This window comes from Ceratotherium simum, chromosome 3 (genome assembly GCF_057802395.1).
Source record: "Ceratotherium simum simum isolate JZ-2026a chromosome 3, ASM5780239v1, whole genome shotgun sequence".
NCBI classification, from domain to species: domain Eukaryota; kingdom Metazoa; phylum Chordata; class Mammalia; order Perissodactyla; family Rhinocerotidae; genus Ceratotherium; species Ceratotherium simum.
Window position 1 is genome coordinate 44,780,374 of NC_141902.1, and position 22,235 is coordinate 44,802,608.

General features: G+C 37.6%; 1 protein-coding gene across 3 annotated transcripts in view; it reads right to left on the reverse strand.

The window, feature by feature from the left end:
* CEP152 (centrosomal protein 152) overlaps positions 1 to 22,235 on the reverse strand; it is an 86,452-nt gene that overhangs the window by 51,490 nt on the left and 12,727 nt on the right. For 2 of the 3 annotated variants that reach the window (XM_087426942.1, XM_087426947.1), the window contains exons 3-12: positions 21,354 to 21,457; positions 21,061 to 21,127; positions 20,698 to 20,973; positions 19,443 to 19,608; positions 16,386 to 16,529; positions 15,137 to 15,276; positions 11,851 to 12,051; positions 6,580 to 6,727; positions 4,823 to 4,914; positions 3,889 to 4,052 (exon numbers count right to left, since the gene is read on the reverse strand). In XM_087426942.1, coding sequence (XP_087283068.1) covers positions 3,889 to 4,052; positions 4,823 to 4,914; positions 6,580 to 6,727; positions 11,851 to 12,051; positions 15,137 to 15,276; positions 16,386 to 16,529; positions 19,443 to 19,608; positions 20,698 to 20,973; positions 21,061 to 21,127; positions 21,354 to 21,457 — 1,502 coding nt within the window. The remainder of the gene's footprint in view (positions 1 to 3,888; positions 4,053 to 4,822; positions 4,915 to 6,579; positions 6,728 to 11,850; positions 12,052 to 15,136; positions 15,277 to 16,385; positions 16,530 to 19,442; positions 19,609 to 20,697; positions 20,974 to 21,060; positions 21,128 to 21,353; positions 21,458 to 22,235) is intronic. The other variant, XM_087426953.1, reaches the window with a different exon arrangement.

Consider the following 22,235-nt stretch of genomic DNA (forward strand, 5'->3'; position numbering starts at 1 on the left):
ATAAAGTATATTACAATGCATCTTCCTGTGCTGTAACACATGGTGAACTAAGTTTAAGCAGGACATTTATTATTCTCAGTTAACAAATTATGCACCCCTAATTTCTTTTCTTACTGAATGCTGACCACTGAAATAGCACATCATGTACTCCTAGAGGTAGCCAAGTCAGAAAGCACAGAAAGTACTTGCTAAAATAATTTTCCCTTCTTTCCCAAAAGAGAAAAAGTCAGTGGTGGTGACCAGTCCTGCATGAGGCTCACTACTGAGCCCTGTGGAAGTCGGTTCCCCTAAATCCAAATAAACTGTAGATCCTTATGAAGCCTGCTGAGAAGACCAAAGGCAAAAGGCATTCCACTTGTTAAATGTTTATTATTTGAGCTTCGCAGCCAACTATAATAAGGGAGAGGAGAAGCTGTCTGCAAGCTGCATGCAGACTTAGCTACTCAAATTCCATGAATGCGAAACAGAAGACTGAGGCTAAACCCTTAAAATTTACTAGGCGGTAGCTTAAGGGAGGTGGTAGCTGGGAATAAAAGCTTGGAGCCGCTAATATTTGGGTCAGTGATTTGAAAGCAGCTCAAGTCAACAAAGAACTAAAATTCTCGACACTGGGAAAAGCGTTGCTTCCTCTTGTTATAACGATCACAGTCCAAGAGAGGCAAGGTACAAATCTCTTCTCTACTATATCTCTTCTCACTTTGATCTAAGAATAAATATTTTCCTTTTTCCTCAAAGCCGAATTCTTATCTATTAAACTGCTGGTGGGTGGGATAAGCTAAATCTTTCTTCGCTTATCCTGCATTTTATCGAATGTTTTCTTGCTGAACTTCAATGACTACCCATTTGTGCTTTAGTTATTTCCACTTTCCCAGTTGAGTGTGGCTGGCGTTCCTTGTACTACGATAGTGATGTGATGTCTCATGTTTATTATCTATAGAAAAGTGCTTTAAATTACTACGTGATTTGGGCTAGGAGGTCTAATTAAATAGAAAGGGCAAAGCAGTCAACATCATTTTATGATGAAGTCATAATGATGAAGTCATAAATGATGAAGTCACTTCATCATGATGAAGTAAGTCTACTTGAAAAGATAAACATATATATAAATAAATGCATTATTTACCCAATTCCCAGGCTAATTATGGCACAAACTAAAATAAAGTAATAACAAAATGGACAGAAATCTTTTTTGGCATAAACTAAATCTTTAATCCTCTAAAATAAAAGACATGAAGAGGGCCAGCCCTGTGGCTTAGCGGTTAAGTATGCGCGCTCCACTGCTGGTGGCCCGGGTTTGGATCCCGGGCGCGCACTGACGCACCGTTTCTCCAGCCATGCTGAGGCCACGTCCCACATACATCAACTAGAAGGATGTGGAACTATGATGTACAACTATCTACTGGGGCTTTGGGAGGAAAAAAAATAAATAAATAAAATAAAATAAAAAAAACTTAAAATAAAATAAAAAAATAAATAAATAAATAAAAGACATGAAGAATGAAGTTTAAGGCAAAACGGTTGGACTGTTGTGTACATATGAACTAACAGATTTACATGACAATAAAGCTTAGGGTTCAATCACTGATTCTGTTGCTAATGGTCTGTCTTCTTGGGCAAAAGAGTTCAGCTCTTTGAGCTCCAATTTAGAGCTCACTTAGAGTTTTCCCAACTCTAAAATGATAATATGGATCCAACTTTTCCCAAGGTTGAGATGAGGATCAAGAACTTTTTATAAAAGTATGTGTTAAATTAAAAGTGGATTAATATAAAATCTGATCAATGGTATATTTTAACCAGTCATCTATTAAATAATAATAGTAATAGCCACTATTGATTAAGTGCCCAATATGTGCTAGAACACGTGACCTGAGGTCCTTTATATTCATTATCTATTTTAATCCTCATTTTAATCCCCAAGGAATATGCTATAATCCACTTAACAGAAGAAACCTGATAAGAAAACAGGCTCAGAAAAGTCAAGAATCTTGCCCAAGTCATAAAGTTAGTAATAAATGGCAAAACAATGGTTCAAAGCAAATCTGAATCTAAAGATTATTCTCTTTCCACTAGCCCCTTAGAATTAATCTAGCATTAACAGAAAATGAGGCATTCACAGCAGTAAATTTTCCAGATGACTACATTTTAACTTTAAAATTTTATGTAAATCTGTCTAAAAAATGTAACGCATTCATCCTCTTTTGCTTTAATTAACTAACCAAAGCCGAAGGCTTTCTTCAACAACGCAGGATCATGATTGTGGACATTCTCATGTGGATCAGAACACGCCTCTACAGATGTATAAAGCTGCTTACCCTGGTGCTCAGCAGCCTCAGCACCTTGTGTTCCTGTAACTCTCTCCTTGCTAAGGCTGAGCTGTCTGGCTGAAGCACTGGCAGTACCTCTCCCAACTCCTGGAGCCAGCTACTCTGCGGTCAGTTAGGAAATCAGGTAACTCATGGGGTGCAAACAAATTTAAGTCAATATGGCCCTGAGATAAGACCCTGAAGGGGGCTACTAGTAAATACATCACATGATCAAGTTCTGCTATTTGCTTCTTTGCTTCCTTCTGGATTGCAGCTGGGATCTGTCAAGATCAGAGTTCCTAAAATATATATATATACACATATATAATTTTTGTTGTTGTTGAGAAAGACTGGCCCTGAGCTAACATCTGCTGCCAATCTTCTTCTTTTTGCTTGAGGAAGATTGGCCCTGAGCTAACATCTGTGCCAATCTTCCTCTATATTGTATGTGGGTTATCCCCACAGCATGGCCGCCGACGAGTGGTATAGGTCTGCCTCTGGGAACTAAATCGGCCGCCGAAGCGGAGCATGCCAAACTTAACCACTAGGCCACGGGGCCGGCCCCAAGAGATTTATATATTTGTATTTGGTTGCATGATACCTGAAATACAACAGGTAGTAAACATTCTCACTAAACAACAATGATGGTAAACTCAGTCTTAGACGGTAAACTCAGTCTTATACTGTAAACTGGATGGGGGTGGTGTAGGTCAAATGCATTCGAGAAATGCTTTCCTTAACCTGAATGCAATCTCTTCGGAAAACCCCGTCTTTCCTCCTCATCCCAAACCAGTAGAAGGAACAGATCAATGCCCCTTTGTACATCAAGCATAATATTTAGCCATAGCACTTAGTTGCTTACAAGTTATGTCCCACTCTCCCCAGTCAGACAGAATGTAAACTCCTTGTGGGAAAGGAGAGTTTCTATCTCATCTTCTATACTCTGTTCCCAGAGCCTTGCAAATAGCAAGGGCTTTAAAAACGTACATCCTCTCCTTCACTCATCTTTTGTGTTTAATGATACCTAAATGTGCTCCCTCTTCTACCACCACCACTCCCTCCCTGTCAGTCCCCAGGAGGGACAATAAAGCACTCCCTTCCAGGAGATTGCTAAAATATCTGTGTAAGCAGTGGTATAAAAGATAGAATCTCTATTTTAAAAGTAAGGTTATTCTAAGGTTCCTAGGGAAAAATAATGCTTATTTTTTCATATACCATTGACAAATGCCAAGTACTGCTTTCAACAGACAGTGTTAACATAATAAAAATAATATGCCCTCACCTTAATAGTAAACAGAGTAACATAATCTCAGTTGTAGGAGTTAATTTGTATATTTTAACTAAATTAATCATTTTTACCTTATTGAAACTGATTATTGGTACTGGAGACAGTACAATATCAATTCTTGAAGCTTCTGTTCATTTTGATTTCAATTTACACCTCATTAGAAATTACTGAAACCTACTGTCCCACATTCAAGAACCCCTAGTCAGCTCATCATGTCGTGCCTGGTGCCACTCGTTTACCACGCATCATCAGTATTATTAATGTAGATTCTTCTAGAGTAAATGATTTTCTCGATACCTCTTAACTTTTGATTTTTTCCAGTTGACTTTTTTAATACCCAAATCCACATATGATTCAGTGAGTTCTATATTTAATTCTCCTTCTGAGTCACTTGGAAGTATTCCTAGTTTTGCAGCAGATTCATAGAGAGAAATTTCATCTTTTAGTTCTGTTAATTCCTCCTAAAACACAAAATTATTGAAAATTATTTTCCTATAAGAAGGAATCAGTCATTCTATGCTTCAAAATCCATTTTAATGATCCATAGAAAGCAGAAATGCTTCTTCAAATACATTTTTTACATATATTAAAAATAACTTTATAAAGGCCAGCATGTATCAGGTTTTCAAGTAAATTGAATGAACGAATGAATATATGAATGAGACAGCAAATGTAAGTAGTTTCGCACACGTGTCTCACTTATATTTTGTCCGATGAAAAGCGTTCCTTGAGCTGAGAAGCTGGTGGCATCACTTTCTGGCTTACTAGACTAGAGGATAGAGTAGACTAGTTTGCCAAGAAAGTGTTGTACTTTACTCTGCCAGCGGTGAAAAGGCAAAATATCTCTTTCCAGTAGAGGTAATACTGGAACGCTTCCTCCAGTGGAAAATATAAGTAGTACTAGAGGAGGATGTGAGAGAATTGCAGCTAAATTGTAGGTTCCCCACACCTGTAGATAAGTTTATCTCTGGGACACACCGTAGATGAAAGGACATGCCGTGTGAAGGCGGCAGCAGGCGGAATGGCAGGAGGGGGCAGGGCCCTGGCTCTGCAGTTAGACAGTCCTGAGCTTGACTACCCAACTGTGTGGGTGAGATTGTGAATGACTCATGGGCTGGTTGCGAGATGGTCCAACCACCTCCTATATAGAGAAATCCAAGGTTCAGAAAGGTGATGTAACCGTGGCCTAATTCAAGTACCCATAAAGTCTCTTCCAAGTGGCAACACTCACTTGCAAAGCCTTGTTCATGTTTTCACTCATAGCATGTGCCTTTTGTGCTTGCTGCAGCTGGAGCCGTAGCTGAGCCACCTCCTGGACTGAGCCTATGGGGGAAAGAATCACGGAATACACCAAATGTAAAGGGACAAAGTACCTATGATGAACAGAAGAACTTGAATCCACTGAGGCTACAGAAGGTGGAGTTCTGCTTTATCAGCTTTCTATTATCTTTTTAGGACCGCAAAGGGATAGTCATTGGGACCCAGAAGGTATAGTTCTGGTCAGGACATTTCCAAGATTTAGTATGGCTCCCCATATTCCCTTGGGAAATTGAAGACATGGGCTACTGTGACCTTGCAAAGAATCAAATCAGTTACCTCTACAGACCTTAACACTCCACAAGTCCTTTAACAGGAGCATAAATTTCAACTCATAGAAAGCCAAAGCAAAAATCTTTGGAATCCATTTCTACCCTCTAAGAAGAAGACTACATCTTGCTGCCTTTAGCTTCTTTCTAAATGCTTTTATTTCCACCACCCCTACCTCCACATGTGAAAGAAGCATATTAAGATTGTGCCTCTGAAACTTTAGTAACCTAATACTTTAAATGTACTAGGGGAGGTTCCTATTTAAAAGGGACTTTATTAGGTTTCCTCAAAAGAAAATGAGCATCCGGGAAATGGCTAAGAAAAGTAATGGTGGCATATTATGCAACTAAAGAAAATCATATTTTCAAGCCTTTAACGGCAAGGGAAAAGGCTCACTCAGTAATGCCATGTGAAACAAAAGGATATATAACTAAACAGGGAAGGGGACCTAAAGAGAGTATGATCCAAATTTTGCTCCCACCAAAACATACACAGGCACATACTTAGACAGTCTTTGATTTTAGTACTTTCAACTTTTGAATAACTCACTCTTACACACATTGTACCAAAAGGCTGAATTGCCTTTATATGCCAAATTTTGACTTTCATATATCAATTAAGGAATAACCATTGAGCTATTTTCAATAGCTCACAGTGTGAGCTACTCACCTGCAAATAGGGCAGTTTTGTCTGTATGGTAGTGTTCGTATAGAATTTGATTATTTTATTGCCTTTTACACTAATATCATTTTATAAAATAAGAAATAGAAGTACTGTGGAAACTGATAGGAAGCATATGTCTCAATACCATGGAGACCATACTAGAAATCTTAAGCATGACAAAAATGTAACTCACTGGCTTCAACTGACCATGTATTTTTTTCCCTCTCTTAAAGGAAAAAAAAATAAAGAAGTTATACAAAACAATAGAACGGTATGATCAAAGATCAAATCTAAAAAGCAAAATGCAATGGGATTTTATAATCATTTTTAACTTTTAGAGACAGAACGTACCTTATAACACATTTTATTGTTCAATTTTTGCATATTCAGCTTTGGTTATGTTTTCAAAAATGCACTATGTACAGAAGCAGGGAACTGTCTACTTATGTGCATTCACTTCACTTTAAGGAAATACAATCAAACATTAACAATAGTTTTTCTGAGTAGTAGGATTATTGGTTATTTTTACTTTCTACTTTCTACCTGTCTGTGTTTTCCAAATTCTCTAATGAAAATGTAGTACACTTTTACACATATATAGTAACCACGTTAAAAAAATTTTGTTACCAATGATCTTTTCTGTCTTTTCTGGATTTTTATAATTCACGAATCCTCCTCTGTTCTCTCTGCATATTATATTAGCCTTCTGAGGAGACAATAGCCCACCCAGACACCCACCTGAGTGCAACAAATTGGCACACTGCTTTTGAGTCTCCTCTAGACTCCTCGTCAATCTGTTAATGATCTCAGTCTTTTCCAATTTGGTTGTTTCTTGATTCCTTTCCAGTTGTTTCACCTGATCTTTCAAATGACGGCAAATGTCTTCCTAAATAGAAAGTGTTTAAGAAGTCATTTTCATGATCAGTTATTAAATATTAACTAACAATCATGATTTTACATATTTGGATTTTAAGTCAAATATAAAATCATCACTGGCAGCATCACCTCTTCTACAACGCTAAGCGCACAGGACTGGGAGTCAGGAGAACAAACTTATGTGATCTTGGGCGAGTCATCACCTTCTCAGTCTGTTTTTTCTTTTGTAATTATACTAATAAAGGTTAAATTAGAAGATTTCTAAAGTGCCTTTCTGATCTACATTCACAAGACACTGTTATTCTAAAATTAGATTCTATTCAGGCCAACGGAAATGTATTACGTTCCTATTTGCACTTTACACTGTCAGGATAAGTGTATGTATACATATTTAGGCAAACCACTTTGAACCATGGAATTTGTATCCCAAGACAGTAAGGATACAGATAAACACACAGAAACTCACTCCATTCTGAACAACCAAAAGCTCATTCTATTCTGAACAGCCAAAAATAATCTCTCCCTCTCCTGAACTCCTTTTAAACTTGGTCTGTTTCTCCCTTATGTTTTTCTTTCTACCTTTTATGTCTTCTTTCTCTTAATAGTCCCCTTGAAGGTGCCTATGCAGTGCTTTATACATAGTGAGTGCTACAAAAAAAATCACTTGAAAAATAAATGACAAAGAAAAACAGACAGGATAAATGTGTGTGCATGCATGCGTGCATGTGTGTAATTGTATGGGGATATATAGAAAATATAGAGCATGTATACAATATATTCAAGTTTCTTCAAAAGAAAACGTGTTTGGGAGTAATGAGTCATGGGAGTCCCAAGCCCATGTAGAAGAAATCATCACCTCTCATTCAAAAAAGGCTACCCAGGCTGAATTCCAGGCAAATAGCAGAGGATGAGAGAGGCAGAAGAGTAAATTAAGGTAAGCGGTTGAAGCTACCTGAAAAAGCCTGAAGAAAATAAGTAGAAGAGGGAATATCAAGGCTTTGGAGCAGAGAGAAGGCATTTGGAGCCTAACCCATAGGAGAACCTGAAGCCCAATATTGCCTTAAGGATACTAACACAAGGTACACCTCATAAGGCTACTAACAGTATCCTTACGCAGAGGGAAGGGACTCTAAAGTCTCCTATTTTAGCTTCAAAATTCACGTGAATTTTGAATTCTATTTCATAATGTAGCCATGTTTGCTCTAAATTTTTTCTACCAAATTTTTAAGCAAAATGAAGCTTCTGGAAACTGGTCCATGTTTATTCAGCACTGCAAACCTCTTGGCACACTGCTGCTGATTCTCAGGCCAGCTTGAAAAGCATGGTTCTAAAGCGCCAAAGTAACATGGCAAACACAATGAATGAGCTAATATTAATGACAGTGTGAATGTGTGTGCAAGAAGGGTGGGGAGACAGCTGACATTTATGTGCTGGGGAGGTCACAATAGCTTTTACAGGAGACTGAGAACTTGCAAAAAGTTCAAAAAAAGGTAGATATGAAAAACATTGTAAAGAAAAGGCAGATTATGGCAATAATTTGACTATATGCAACAATCAATTAAACCATGTTGTTTCCTGTTGACAAGTTTAGGGAAACAGATTATACTCATAAAATTGTGCAGTTTAAATACTAAGAAACAAACAAAACAAAATGAATGGTTCCATCTTTTCCATGATTAGGTTGAGTGAGAACACTCAGTTCAAGACTGATAGAGGCAGACATCTTTCAAGACTGAACGAGACAAGTGTAGTGATAAAGAGATAAGAGCTGAATCCATGAGAGCAAATAGAACTGAAAAGATTTCTAGTGCACAGAAAACTGAGGATTAGGACACACACTGAGGTCTGTGAGAGTCTCTTAGCTAATAGAAAGTGTTTAAAGTGGAGCCTTTTAATATAACATTAAAGGAAAGTTAGACAATACATCAAGTGAAGGTCATGACATAGAAATAAAAGTTCATGACTTCACCAAAAGCTGAAGATTTCAAGACCAAAATGAAGAAAAGGTTTTATACCATCAAGGAGATAATCAGAGATCTTAACCTGATACTTCTGTGAATGGGAGGAGGTAGAAGGCAGTTTGAAGAGACAACCAGAGATCTTAGAATATGACACTTCTATGAATGGGAGAGATAGAAGGCAGTTTGGAGGAGAGAGTCTAGGAGATAGTTTGCTATTAGAGAGTTCTGTCTTTGAAGGAACACTATGAGCTCCAAGAAGCTCATTTCTTCTTACCTTCTCTGTTACACTAAAAAACCCAATAGGAACTCAGCCAAAGTAAAAAGAACTGTTATAATGTTGTGACTGTGTACGATCCTTTCTACCCAGAAAAGCTGATGGCTTAAGGAAAATACTAAATTAATAGTATAATTTTACAAGCCATATATTTCTCAAAATATACTAGTTAGACATTTAAAAAAAAAACCAACTCCTACTACTCCTCCCATTACATGGAATTAGACAGTCCTCGTACTGAATTTTGTCTTTCAAAATATAATTAAATAGGGCCGGCTCCGTGGCTTGGCGGTTAAGTGCGTGCGCTCTGATGCTGGCGGCCCGGGTTCGGATCCCGGGCACGCCCCAAGGCACCACTTCTCCGTCCAACCCGAGGCCGAGTCCCACGTACAGCAACTAGAAGGATGTGAACCTATGACATACAACTATCTACTGGGGCTTTGGGGGGAAAAAAATGAATAAATAAAATCTTAAAAAAAAAAAAAAAAAAAAAATATAATTAAATATACGTACATAGTCTTTTTACACCCTGATGTTTAGCTGTTATTCAGTAAAAGTTTGCTGAACAGACGAAATAATATGACTAGTCTACAATGGTAGTCCTTTCCCACCAAGAAAAAGATTTTCATAAAGCAGTGATTTCCAACCTTTTGCAAGGGGAGGCATGAACCTCTTGAAAAATCAGAATAAGTTCATGGATCTTCTCAAAAAAACTGCATACACTCAAAAAAAAAAAGCATACCCACAATTTCAAAGGATGCATCAATTCTGTGCAGCCTAGTCACAGACTGCCTTAGGAGACGCCAGGTTAAGAAACTCTGTAACTAGCAAAACTTACTACGTGTGAATATCTACTCTGTTAGCACTGTGTGCATACAATACATAGTACATAGGTACACAGTTGTGTGTGACTACATGAGAGCCACTCAGAACCTAGACATTGGCAAACTTACTCAAGTTCGTCTGCTAAATTATCCAGTTATTTGTACCTGCCTACTATTTTCTAAGAGTTGTTTTACTTTTCTTTGTAACTTGCTGGATTGAGCGTAGTGGGAAAAGGTTGATCTGAAAGGGAAATATTTTACACCTCTTCAATAACTTTTATAAACAAAAAGAGGTACAAGGCAGCATGTATGTATGGTTACCAGATATTGTAAGAAAATCTAAATCAACCCTCTCTGTGTAGAGCACACTCATGCATTTTTCTGATTACAGGCAGGCATCTCCCTAGCTCGTGGTTGATTTTTATAGCACCTCTCCGATCAGAAATCTCAATTTGGATTCTGAGATAATATGGATTTACCTTTTATTAAAAATACTGCTGAGCCAATTGATAGCAAATTGACAGCACAAAAGGGATACCATGAGAAATATGCCCAGAAGGAAAAAACTGTAAGCACTTTGGAATCACCACTTTGCAAAGCAGTTATGCAATCATCTGCAGAAGCTAACATCAGTGCTATGCTCTGTTTAAAAAAAAAAAAAAATCAGTCACAGAACGTAACTGTGGAAAACACCTTAATCAATACCTTCAATTCATGGTTCAGAAGTCTGAAGGCAGTCAGCCCACAATCAAGACTTTGTTCCGTGTTCTGGTCTAGGGGGTTATTGAAGGGGGTAGGGGTGGGGTGGGGCTGAGAATAGAGAATGGAGTGGGCACAGGGGTTGTACACACTAGAAATTCCTTCCAGCCCTCTGTTCTGTAATTGTGTCTAAGTCAGCAGAGAACGGAGAGATCCTGAACCCAACATGAAGAAGCCACCAGACTCCGCTCCTCTCATCATCCAAGGAGGACCACTCTCCAAGTTCAGCTAACTTAATGCTACAACTCAAACACAGCCAAAATTAATAAAACTATATCTCAAATTCCATTTGTTTAAATATCATATAAAGTAGACTATTCAATAATTTGGCATAGCCTTTGTCTTTCCCCACCCTCCACACTGACCAAATTCACAATATTTTTCTATATAGAAACAATAAAAAACATATTTAGGAAAATAAATCTAATGAAAACTCATATAAATAGATATAAAAATAAAATGGTATACAAACAACTATTATTGCCAATAATGCAATCTTATATAGCTCTATCTAAATCATGGAAAAATTTAGAGTCAGCTGTATAAATAAGAAATAAATCAGGATGACGTTTAAGTGTAGTGGGGTTTTCCATACCCTCACATCTTATTTTTCTTCTTCTCTTCCCTTGGGTTAAGATGATTTTGAAATTACATTAAGAAAAATGCATTCTGAAATTTTATTCATTCAAGTGATTACCTGGGGTTTTGGAGCACAAGCAAATCCACCACATGACTCACCCTCAGCTTATAATATTTTATTCCCTTTTGGGCAAAAATAATAAAAACTATGAAATATGCTCCAGTTTCAAATCTTAGTGATTTTAGATCAGACTTTCTTCCCTATTTTATTTATTACACTATTCTCAAAATTAACTCTTCTCCCAAGAACAATTTCTAGACAATCTTTATTGACAGGTTTATTACTAAATGCTGGGAAACCCAAGAAAGGCTTTCTCTACTGGTTAAGCTCCCAGGACAACCTCTCAGGTTCAGCCAGCTCCCAGAACACTCATTCCTTTCCATCTGGATTTATTCTAGGAGAATATGAACAATATGTATAAATACTCCACAAATAAAGGACTAGTAATGTGAGGATTGAGAAAGTACTAACCAATCCTACAAGAGGGAGGATTTCCAAAATTATGCCTTCACAGCGTATTCATAGATAAAAATCTTTGGCTTTTAAGTTTTACTCACAATCGAATACCTACTGCAAACATCCAAAATTTCTACATGAAGAACCACAAAATGTCAGTTACAAAAAATAACCAACTTTACTTGCTTATTACAGTTGCTCATTTGAAATCATCCCCACCTGTTCCTTAAGTGCAGTAACTGTAGCATCCAATTTCTTTTGTAAGGACAACACTTGCTCTTCGTACTTTTTTGTGAGGCCCATGACAATGCTCTCATGCTGCTCTCTAGTGCGTTGAAGTGATTCAGAACGATGAAGGTCCAGCAGCTGCTGCTTCAGGCTTTCCAGAGCCATCTCAGTTGTTCTGGACTTCTTAATCATCTAGTAAACACACACGGGATATCCATGTTTACAGTATTTTGACTTTGTGCTCTCTTATGGACTTTAAAAATCAACCATGCTCTAATGAGAAAGGAAGAAAAGGTCTCCCCATGGTGGCTCTAGTTCCTTAAGACTTCCCTAGCTGAGACCCACCAGGCCTGTGGCTGCTGGAGACATCATTCACTTAGAAAAAAATCTGTAGTTACCCGAGGAGAGTGCAAGATTTTGCACAGCATGATGGCAATGTGGGTCCCAGGCAAGGAATCTGCTGCTACTATACTGCTCCCAGTGCTGTTTGCACTGCTCTGTGAGCCAAGTGTGGGGGGCGATCCAATTGTTAGGTCACAGAAACATGACAACTGTTTCTTAAAAGACTGATGAAATCTGTCAATGGTCACTTACTAAAAACAAAGTTCTGAAAGCTATAACTGTATAGTTGTTGCAAAATAATGGTGTAGTAGGCTAAATAATAGCTCCCCAAAGATGTCCACATCCTAATCCCCCAAACCTGTGGACATGTTATGTTACACAGCAAGAGAAAATTCAGGTTGTAGACCAAATTAAAGTTGCTCGTTGGACGACCTTAAAATAAGGAGATAATCCTGGATTAACCAGGTGGGCCCAATGTATTCACAACGGTCCTTAAAAGAGGAAAACTGAGGCAGAAAAGTCAGAACCAGTGACTTCTGGCTCTGAAGATGGAAGTGGGCCATAAGCCAAGGAATGCAACTGGCTTCTAGAAGCTGGAAAAGGCAAGAAAATGGATTCTTCCCCAGAGCCTCCAAAAAGCAACACAGCCCTGCTGACACCTTGATTTTAGCCCAGTGAGCTCCATGTCAGACTTCTGACCTCCAGAACTGCGGAATAATAAATTTGTGTTGTTTTAAGCTACTAAGTTTGTGGTAACCTGTTACAGCAGCAAGGAAACCAATAAACTTGGTGATTTTGCTGCTTTTATTTATTTTTTTATGCTATTCTATTTTTTATAAATGCCATTTCTAACTTAGAAAAAGATTACAAAGTTATAACCTTTTACACATAAAAGCAATTCAACTTTTTAATCTAATAACTTGATCAGTTTTCAAAAAGTTAAAAACGCTAATAATCTACATCACACACAAAAATTAAAATTCCAAATAATTATTCTTCATTCTATTCCAGAGATTGCCTACTTATTCCAATACTGCTTTTATTGCTTAAGACACTTTTCATTTGCTCAATAAATAATGCAGCTACCTTGTGCCAGGCAGGGTTCTAAGCACTAAAGACACGATGACAAGACAGGTGAAGACCAGGCTCTTACTACTGTCTGGTGAGAAGAGACAGACAATAACAAGTGAACAAAGGAGACAATTTCAGATACTTTTAAAACAGAGTAATAGAATATGGCACGATGAAAGAGAGTGGGAGTATGGTGCTATGGGCTACTTTAGATATAAGGTGGATGGGAAGTCCTCTCTGAAAAGGTGACTTTTTTCAGCTGAGACCTGAAGGATGAGAAGGAGCCAGACATGAGACAACATTGTTTAAACTCTTCCATTAAACGATCCTCTGAACTAGCCATATATCTCATTTAAAACCAAGCTCACTATTTTATAGTCACTTTTTTTTTTGGTGAGGAAGATTAGCCTTGAGCTAACATCCGTGCCAATCTTCCTCTATTTTGTATGTGGGTCGCCACCACAGCATGGTTGAGAAGTGTTGTAAGTCCATGCCCAGGATCCAGACCCGTGAACCCAGGCCACCAAAGCAGAGTGCGCCAAACCCAACCACTATGCTACGGGGCCAGCCCGTCACTTTCATTTTTAACTACCCCCCTTCACCCCCCACAAAATGGTATTACTCTCATGAATCGCCCACCATCAGACTTGGCTACCGATGACTTGTGACTATTTCCAACAATAAATGGCTATCTATCTCCTTAATCAAAGAATGTGCCACCACTTTAAAGGCAAGTCTATTGGGGTCAGGGAATCTAGGTTCTGACGCTTTGTCAATAACTGGCTTTGTAACCTTGGGCAAGTAATTTGACCTCTCCAAGCCTTGGTTAACTCATTTATAAAATAGTAAACATGATGCCTCACTAATCAAAATCCCAACAAGATTTTTTACAAAATATGAGAAGTTGATTCACAGGATCTAGAAGAAAAAATGTGAAAAAGTTGCAAAATTTTTGAAGAATATTAAGCGTAGCCTTTGTTCTCCAAATATCAAAACACACCATAAAGTCAAAGTTGTGATAGTATATGAGCAGGAATAGAGAAATATATAAGAAAAAATATATAGGTTAGGTCAATTTTGAAAACAATGTTCACTCAACATTTGCTGACCACCAGGCATTGGGCCTGGGTGGTAGGGCTACAAAGAAGAGGGCAGCCCAATCTTACCTCCAAGGTGTTCTTGGTCTGTTATAATAGATGTGATCATCTGGCTTGGGAGGAAAGTAGGAGAGACTTAGGAAAAGAAAATCCATGAGCAGGTGCTTGTTAATCAAACAGCAGTGTGCTGTGGAAAGGGCATTCCAGAGAGAGGAGACGGCACATACAGGTATATAAAAAACAACAAACTGCTGAGTTTGAGGAGAGGAAGAGAAGACATAGGCAAGGATCAGATGGTCATCTTGACGCCATACTTTGTCCCACAGGTAAAGTGGGTTCACTGAAAGTCTTTAAGCAAGGGAAAGACAATCAGAACTGTCTTTTAGAAAGATTACTGAGATGGCCATAAGAGAAAATTGGGGGAAGGGGTAAAAGACTACAGACTAATTAAGAGACTTTTGCAATAGATCGTAAAATACTGAATTAGGGACATGTGGACAGAAATGAGGACATTCAACAGAACTTAGTGGCTGACAGATGAAGAGGAACAGAGGAGCTGAGGTCGTCTCCAGATTTCTGGTGTAGATGACTAGGTGGATGGTAGCACCACTCCTTCAAGGGAAAGGAAGGAAAAGCAGGCTTATGTTGGAAGGTACAAACTTCAAAGTTCTTCTAAATTTAGTCCACCCATACCAAAAGTTTTATTAAGTAACTAAACTTTTCACTGTAATAACTTTTTTCATAAATAATCAAGATAAAATATTTACCTGTTCCTCATTGACTTTTAACGCTTGTATTTGGGTCTCCAATGCTTTTATTTGTGCTTCAAGCTGTATCTCTCTTTCTTTTCCATTCTGAAAGAGTTTCTGTGATTCTCGAAGGCTAAGGGTCAAACCATCCTTTTCATCTAGGGCATTAAAAATGTTTATATACATAATATGTTACTGTAGAGGGACCCCAATTGTCACAATCTCTATCAGATGGCAGATCTATATCACATATAAATGTTGCTGCGCATTTAATTCAATTCAGACAACGAACTTTAGTTGATTTAGAGAAAATTATAGAAAAGATTCAAAAAAGAAGGCCTGAGCGACACACAAAAAAATTTAGATAACCAGAACTACTCCCTTCAAAGATCTTATTGTATCCCTTTTGGGACCAAAAGATTTCCTAACAATGATTTCAACATTTGTTTACTTGAGAAGCTACACAGATGCGACAAACCCCTGCTAACTAAAGAAGGAATCTGAGGACAAATTACTTCTTATACATACTTGCAATAAACTCTTAAATTCACCTAATCTTAAAATCTTCCCACGTACTTTACTATAAGAGCTCACAAGTTCTTCTCTCAAAAGAAATTTTATGAGCATTACAGAAAGAGACCTTTTCACTATCAATTAAGTTTGAAATGAGCTGGAATTCAGCCACAAAATTATTCCACAAATGAAAGTTCAACGTTAACCAAAACTACAGAAAGCACCAAGAGTAAGCAATTATAATTTGAATCTGTATTTACTCTATGTGCTTCTCCCAGATATGGCTCTATTTTCTCCTTGGCACATCTAAAGGAGTTCAGGATCACTAATTCTTACTTGGATTAAAAAGTTATGCTAATTTGTAGGCTCAGAAAATGTATTGCAAACTAAACACAAGCCTCTCTGGGAACTGGAATACTTCATCCAAGGTCAACTACATAAGGAATCAACAACTTTTTAGGACAGAAGGCTATCAGCATAGTTCAATAATGTTCATTGATTCTAAAGCCTAATAGAAAGAAGAGAAAGAAGGGAGAAAATAAGGACCTCAAAATACTATGTTCTGGAGAGAAGTAATCCAAAGGAAGGTGTCAAAAGTCCTGGGTTTTTGTTTCCCTCTGACTGAGTCACTATGAGCCCTCTGACCACATGCATCAACTCTCTAATCTTCATATTTAAAATGAGGTTATTGGAAACAACACATCTAGCTCTAGTGTACCTCACAAATGACAGCACCCAGCAGGTGTGATCTTACCTTTGATTATCAGAAGCTGGTGATTCAGATATCTAATTTGACGTTCACTTTCATTTAACTTTTCAACCAAACTGTCTAGTTGTCTCTCTTTTGCTTTGTTAAGAACCTGAAGTTGAATAATCTGCATATTTTCTGCAGAATCTGCTTTGGAATTAAAGACAATTTATTAGATAAAAGCATACCGAAATGTAAATTCGTGGTCATTTAGGAAAGAGGTTTGTCAAACTGTGGATACAACTCATTAGAGTAGCATGAAATCAATTCAGTGGACTGTGACCAGCATTTTTTAAAAAAACAAGATAGAATATAATAGAATATATCAGAGTGCATCATGTAGTATGAATAAGTATTATTTTGTGAAACTTCTGTTTCAGTTATGTATACTTATTTATATAGATAAATACTGTAGACCACATCACAATATGAAAAATGTACTTCTTTCTATGGTCACTGCCAGCAAACTTTAAAAAGTCACCAGTTTAGAGTATAACCCTGAATCACTACTATTTTGTCTAATTAAAAATAAGTATATACCAGTTACAATGGAATAGAGTTCTAGGTTCTCATAAAATTGAAAAAAAAAAGTATATCAGCTTCTATAACACCATTTTTAAAGAAAATTTCTAAAAATCCTTCTCAAAATACTTTAAGCAGGACTGGGAATTGTATTGTATTCATATTTATGCTGGCACATATCTACTGAATTAATAAATTTATGAGCAGATTAATAAAGAATTTTGAAGTCTTTCAGAAATGACTTCAAGTCACTTTAGGGACCACTTAAAAATGACTGGGGAAAAGAAGGAAAAAAATGATTCATAGGAGAAGGATAGTGCTTCAACTACACAATGATAAATATTCTTCATTTTCCACTAGAACAATGCTTCTACTTGCTAACAAATAAAGCAGTCCTCTTTTTAAAAAGAGATATGGTTGAAACCAAAAAAACTGAAAACTTGGTTACAAGTCAAACTCCTCTCAGGCCGTAGAGCAGGGTTAGCCCAGGAATAAACACTCTACAAGCCCCATCTCTCTTCAAACTCACTTTTTTTTAACCACTGTTGCTAAGAAGATGTAATCGCTAAGTTCGGCACTACCACTAAGTTATTTAATTAACTTCCAAATGTTAAATTTAGGCAAATGTGTAACTGACTTAAAAAATAAAATCATCTTGATAAAATGCAGATTGTTAAGAAAGTGATGAGAGGTTGTATATGCAGAAAGACCAGGAGACATAAGCGTAACCGAACACAGGGGAGCTGAAAGAGTCAACACTGAGCTGCCAGGCCACTGTTGCGGTGTGTCTTTACTCAACCTAAAACCAGTTACGCCGCACGCTGTCCACTCCCTCATCTCTTCGGTCCACAGAAACTTAGGAACAAAGAGAGGCCACCCCACACTTGCTGTTGACTGCTTCGGGGGAAAGCGAGCTCTGGCCTCCCCCTACAGCCACCCTGCAGCCCCAGCGTCTGCTGGAAGCAGTGCGTGAAGTCAGAGCATGGAGTCGAGTTTTCTCTTTGGCGTAGCCCAGGAAACCCAGAATATCCAATATGACTTTTCCCCGGCTGCGTAAATGGAAAGCAAACAAACAAAAAACTTGCTGTCACACTCCAGAATCACACTGGCTCTTCAACGTACACAATAATTAGAAGTTATTTCACATGCCGCAGAGTGTGACAATAAAAGTTGGATTCATGAAAACATTAATTCAGGTTAGTCACAGGACAATTTGGTTTTTGGTTCTGGACGTTTCATCGCCTCAAAATTCTCTAGTAGTAGGGGGCGGCTCTGTGGTGTAGCGGTTAAGTGCGCGCACTCCGCTGCTGGCTGCCTGGGTTGAGATCCCGGGCGCACACCGATGCACCACTTATCAGGCCGTGCTGTGGCGGTGTCCCACATAAAGTGGAGAAAGATGGGCACAGACATTAGCTCAGGGCCAGTCTTCTTCAGCAAAAAGAGGAGGACTAGCATGGATATTAGCTCAGGGCTGATCTTCCTCACACACACACACAGGCAATAAATAAATAAATATTAAAAAAAAAATTCTCTAGTAGCACTTTTCTTATTCTCATATTTATACATATACTACACAAAAGAAATTTTTCTGGCAAGTGCCACACAACTAAAACCTGAAATATAAGTCTTGTTTAAATTCTGAATATAAACTAATTTATATCAGAGTTGCCTAGTTAACACTAAAACTCTAAAAAGAAAAAACTTAAGATGATAATGGCTGATTTACTAAATTACACTTCTACATAATGAAAAATCTAGATTGAAGGGAAATTATTTCATTTTCAAAATTAGCCTTTAGTAAGAAAATCTAGTGGGCCGGCCCCGTGGTTTAGCGGTTAAGAGCGTGCGCTCCGCTACCGGCGGCCTGGGTTCGGATCCCAGGCTTGCACCAACGCACCGCTTCTCCGGCCATGCTGAGGCCGCGTCCGACATACAGCAACTAGAAGGATGTGCAACTATGACATACAACTATCTACTGGGGCTTTGGGGAGGTGGGGGGAGGAGGAGGATTGGCAATGGATGTTAGCTCAGAGCCAGTCTTCCTCAGCAAAAAGAGGAGGATTAGCATGGATGTTAGCTCAGGGTGGATCTTCCTCACAAAAAAAAAAAAAGAAAGAAAAGAAAAAGCTAATGAAAAGTCTTAACCAACCAGAATGACTGAAATATGCAGTTGAGAAAAGTTTCTTTTAATTTTTTACTATGGAAAATTTCAACTATATAAGAAGGTAGAGAGAAGAGCACAAGGAATCCCATGAACCCATCACCCAGATGCAACAATTATGAACTCATCGCCAGTCTTGCTTTCTCTATATTCCCACCCAACACTATCCCCCAACAACGTATTATTTGAAGTAAATCCTAGACTTCATACCAGTTTATTCATAAATATTTCAGGATATATCTTTAAAAATAAGAGCTCTTTTAAAAAAAAAATCAACCACAATTCCATATCATACTTCAAAAAAAATTTGTTGAACATGCTCAAGGGGTTTAAAATTTTCCAACTATGCAGTAAGAAATGAATATAAACTTGATACATACTTTCATTAGCTCCTAAAAATTGTTGTTGAAGGCCTTCAAATGTGTCACTTCCTGCTATCTCCTGGGCTGGTGAGCCATTATTCTGGGCAGAAGATTGATAAGGTTTATATGTCACTTTATATGGTTCCAAAGGTTGACAACTGGGACCTTGTGATGTACCAAATTGCTATTATAAGATGATAAATGAAATTGACAATTAGGCTTTGGCCTTTTCTTCAAAAATTATCTAAATTAGATACCTTAATTTTGTTACAGAACTTGATTGTGGTACAATTACAAATTGTATACATACATCTTTGCTAAAAATAGCACTTGTTATTTAACACTGTTCATTGAAAGTCTGCAATATAGCACACATCTTAATTGTACTTTTGAGCATTATGGGGCCAATTCCATAAATAACACTCAAGAATTCCAATAAGATTGTATACAAATATTTAAGAACAATTTCTATGATGCCAATATCTTGGGAACATAAAAATGCACATATTCAATAACAAGAACATGTGATACAATGTCTCATATGTAATAAATATACAATAACTTTTGTGGAATGAAGAACATTTTATAGAGATACAAGTAAGAGAAAATGACAACCTTAAAGAGACCAAAAAATCATCCTGTCATTGAATGACACAGAATAGCTATTGGCAAAATGAGGCATTCATTGTTATGGAGAAAGTCTAAGAAACAGCTAACCGTATCCTAAGATCTTACCTCATTCAACTCTCCCAGGATTAAAAAAAAAAAGTGTTTCTTTCCTTAACATTCATCCTGTCTACTGCTATATCATCACAAAACAGATATCAGCTTTGAAGTGTTTGACCTAAAAATTGTTATAAGGTTGGTGAGCGAAAAATCAAGGGAACAGGTGACATCTAAATAGATTTACTGCTTTTAAAACTATATCAAGATACCCTATATGTAGCTTCTCAACGAAACATAGTGAAGTGATAGAAGCCAGAAGCAGCAGTAAATGAGGATGGTTCTTCTTTGAGACTTAACTTTGAATGTTTAATTAACTATTTCCCTAAAGGCTTTATTTTAAAATTTTGACTTAAGATGATTTCATTAGACTATAAACAGAAAATAGCATGACTAGTTTAGCATAAGCCTGAATAAATGCACTCTCAGAAATTTTTGTACTTAAAACAAATCTTACCATTGCACTTACACACATTTCTTAAAAACACACGTACAAGCAAATACATGAGCACACATACAGAAATTCTTGAAAGTCAAGTTCTGACAATACCTGAAAATGATTCCTTTGAGGATCTGAAATTTTAATTACATTGGTTGGTTGGCTATTAAATTCCTGCTTCTGACCATTGGTATATGGCCTGAAGTTTTCAGGAAGGTGATATAAATCAGCCTGTTCATATTTACTTGGAGGACTATAACCACTTCCACCTTCATCTCCACCTTCTTCGAGACAGTACCCAGGATGTTGGCGTTCAGTTTCACTTTGATTCTCTTCCCAGCCATTGCCACTCTTCTCTCCAGTATATAAATCTTGAATATTATACTCCTATTAGATAACGAGAGTAAAACAAAAGCACTAAGATCTGTTCCCACCCTCATCAAAGTCATTATCACATCGGATACTTAGACTTACACTTTGAGATTTAGGCAGCACTTGATGCTCATTCCAGTTCATCTCCGATTGCTCAGAACGATGTGGTCTTGAGAAAAATCAATACTTGAGATTTAGAGCCTATCATTTATTTGGACATAGATATTACAAAGAACCCCAAGATTTTAACATGCTTTCCCTCCAACCTTCATCTAAAAGTTTAAGAATTGGTCTACAATTTTATAATCATATACATTATTATTACCTGCAGAAAAGCAAAAGAAAGAGATTTACAGAATTGTAATATACAAATGAAAGTGATTTCAGGTCCTTACTCTCCCTCCATGCCATTCTCGCTGAAGTCCGAGTAGTGGAGCTCGGGGGAGGACAGGTCATCGTCCAGCATATCATGAGGAAGGTCTGTGAGTAACTGCTGCAACTGAGACAGGAGAGTCAGCATCAATATCACATTGACTTAAACACAAGATGCCAGACCAAAGCTGCCTTGGAACAGGTGATTTTGACTGCAGACGTCAAAGAAGTTCCTAATTCCTCCATTCAATAAATGTCTTAAATTCCACACAAATTATGTTCATCATTTCACTTGGGGAAAGGGGAATACATAATATCAGGACTTATATTAGAAAGCTTTGCTTTTTTCTACAAAGGTCTTAGATTTAAATCCACATACATTACAAAAGAATTTAAAAACTTTTTTATGGGAAGACAGCAAGTCATAATAATGGTACAATCACTGTAAGTACTGTGTTATCACAGGGTGGACTTGAGTCTCAGAATCCTCTTCTACCAGTAATCAGACCTTGGGGACCTGACAATCACATATCCTCCAGGGAATCTGAGTGGCCAGATGAGCTCTGCCCAGGTGGTGAGAACAACAGCAGCAGCAGGTGGCCTAGAAGCCCTTAAGAGCTCTAACAACATGATGGAAACCTCTTGGGGAGTGACTAATTAGTAGACAGCCATCTAATTTCAATGATGAAAAGATATACAACACTTAGCTCTTGTAAAACAGTTGGGTAAAAGGAGGGCTGTAAGATTCAGTTTTCTACAGAGAGCACTCGCAAAAGCATAACTCTAAAACTGACATGAAAGCATCTGACTTCACTCTCCAATTTTTTTTCTAGAAAAATCACCTCTTTAGCATTCTGCCTATAAAAACTAGATAGACGGAATAAATTCATTCAAGTTTCAAGATA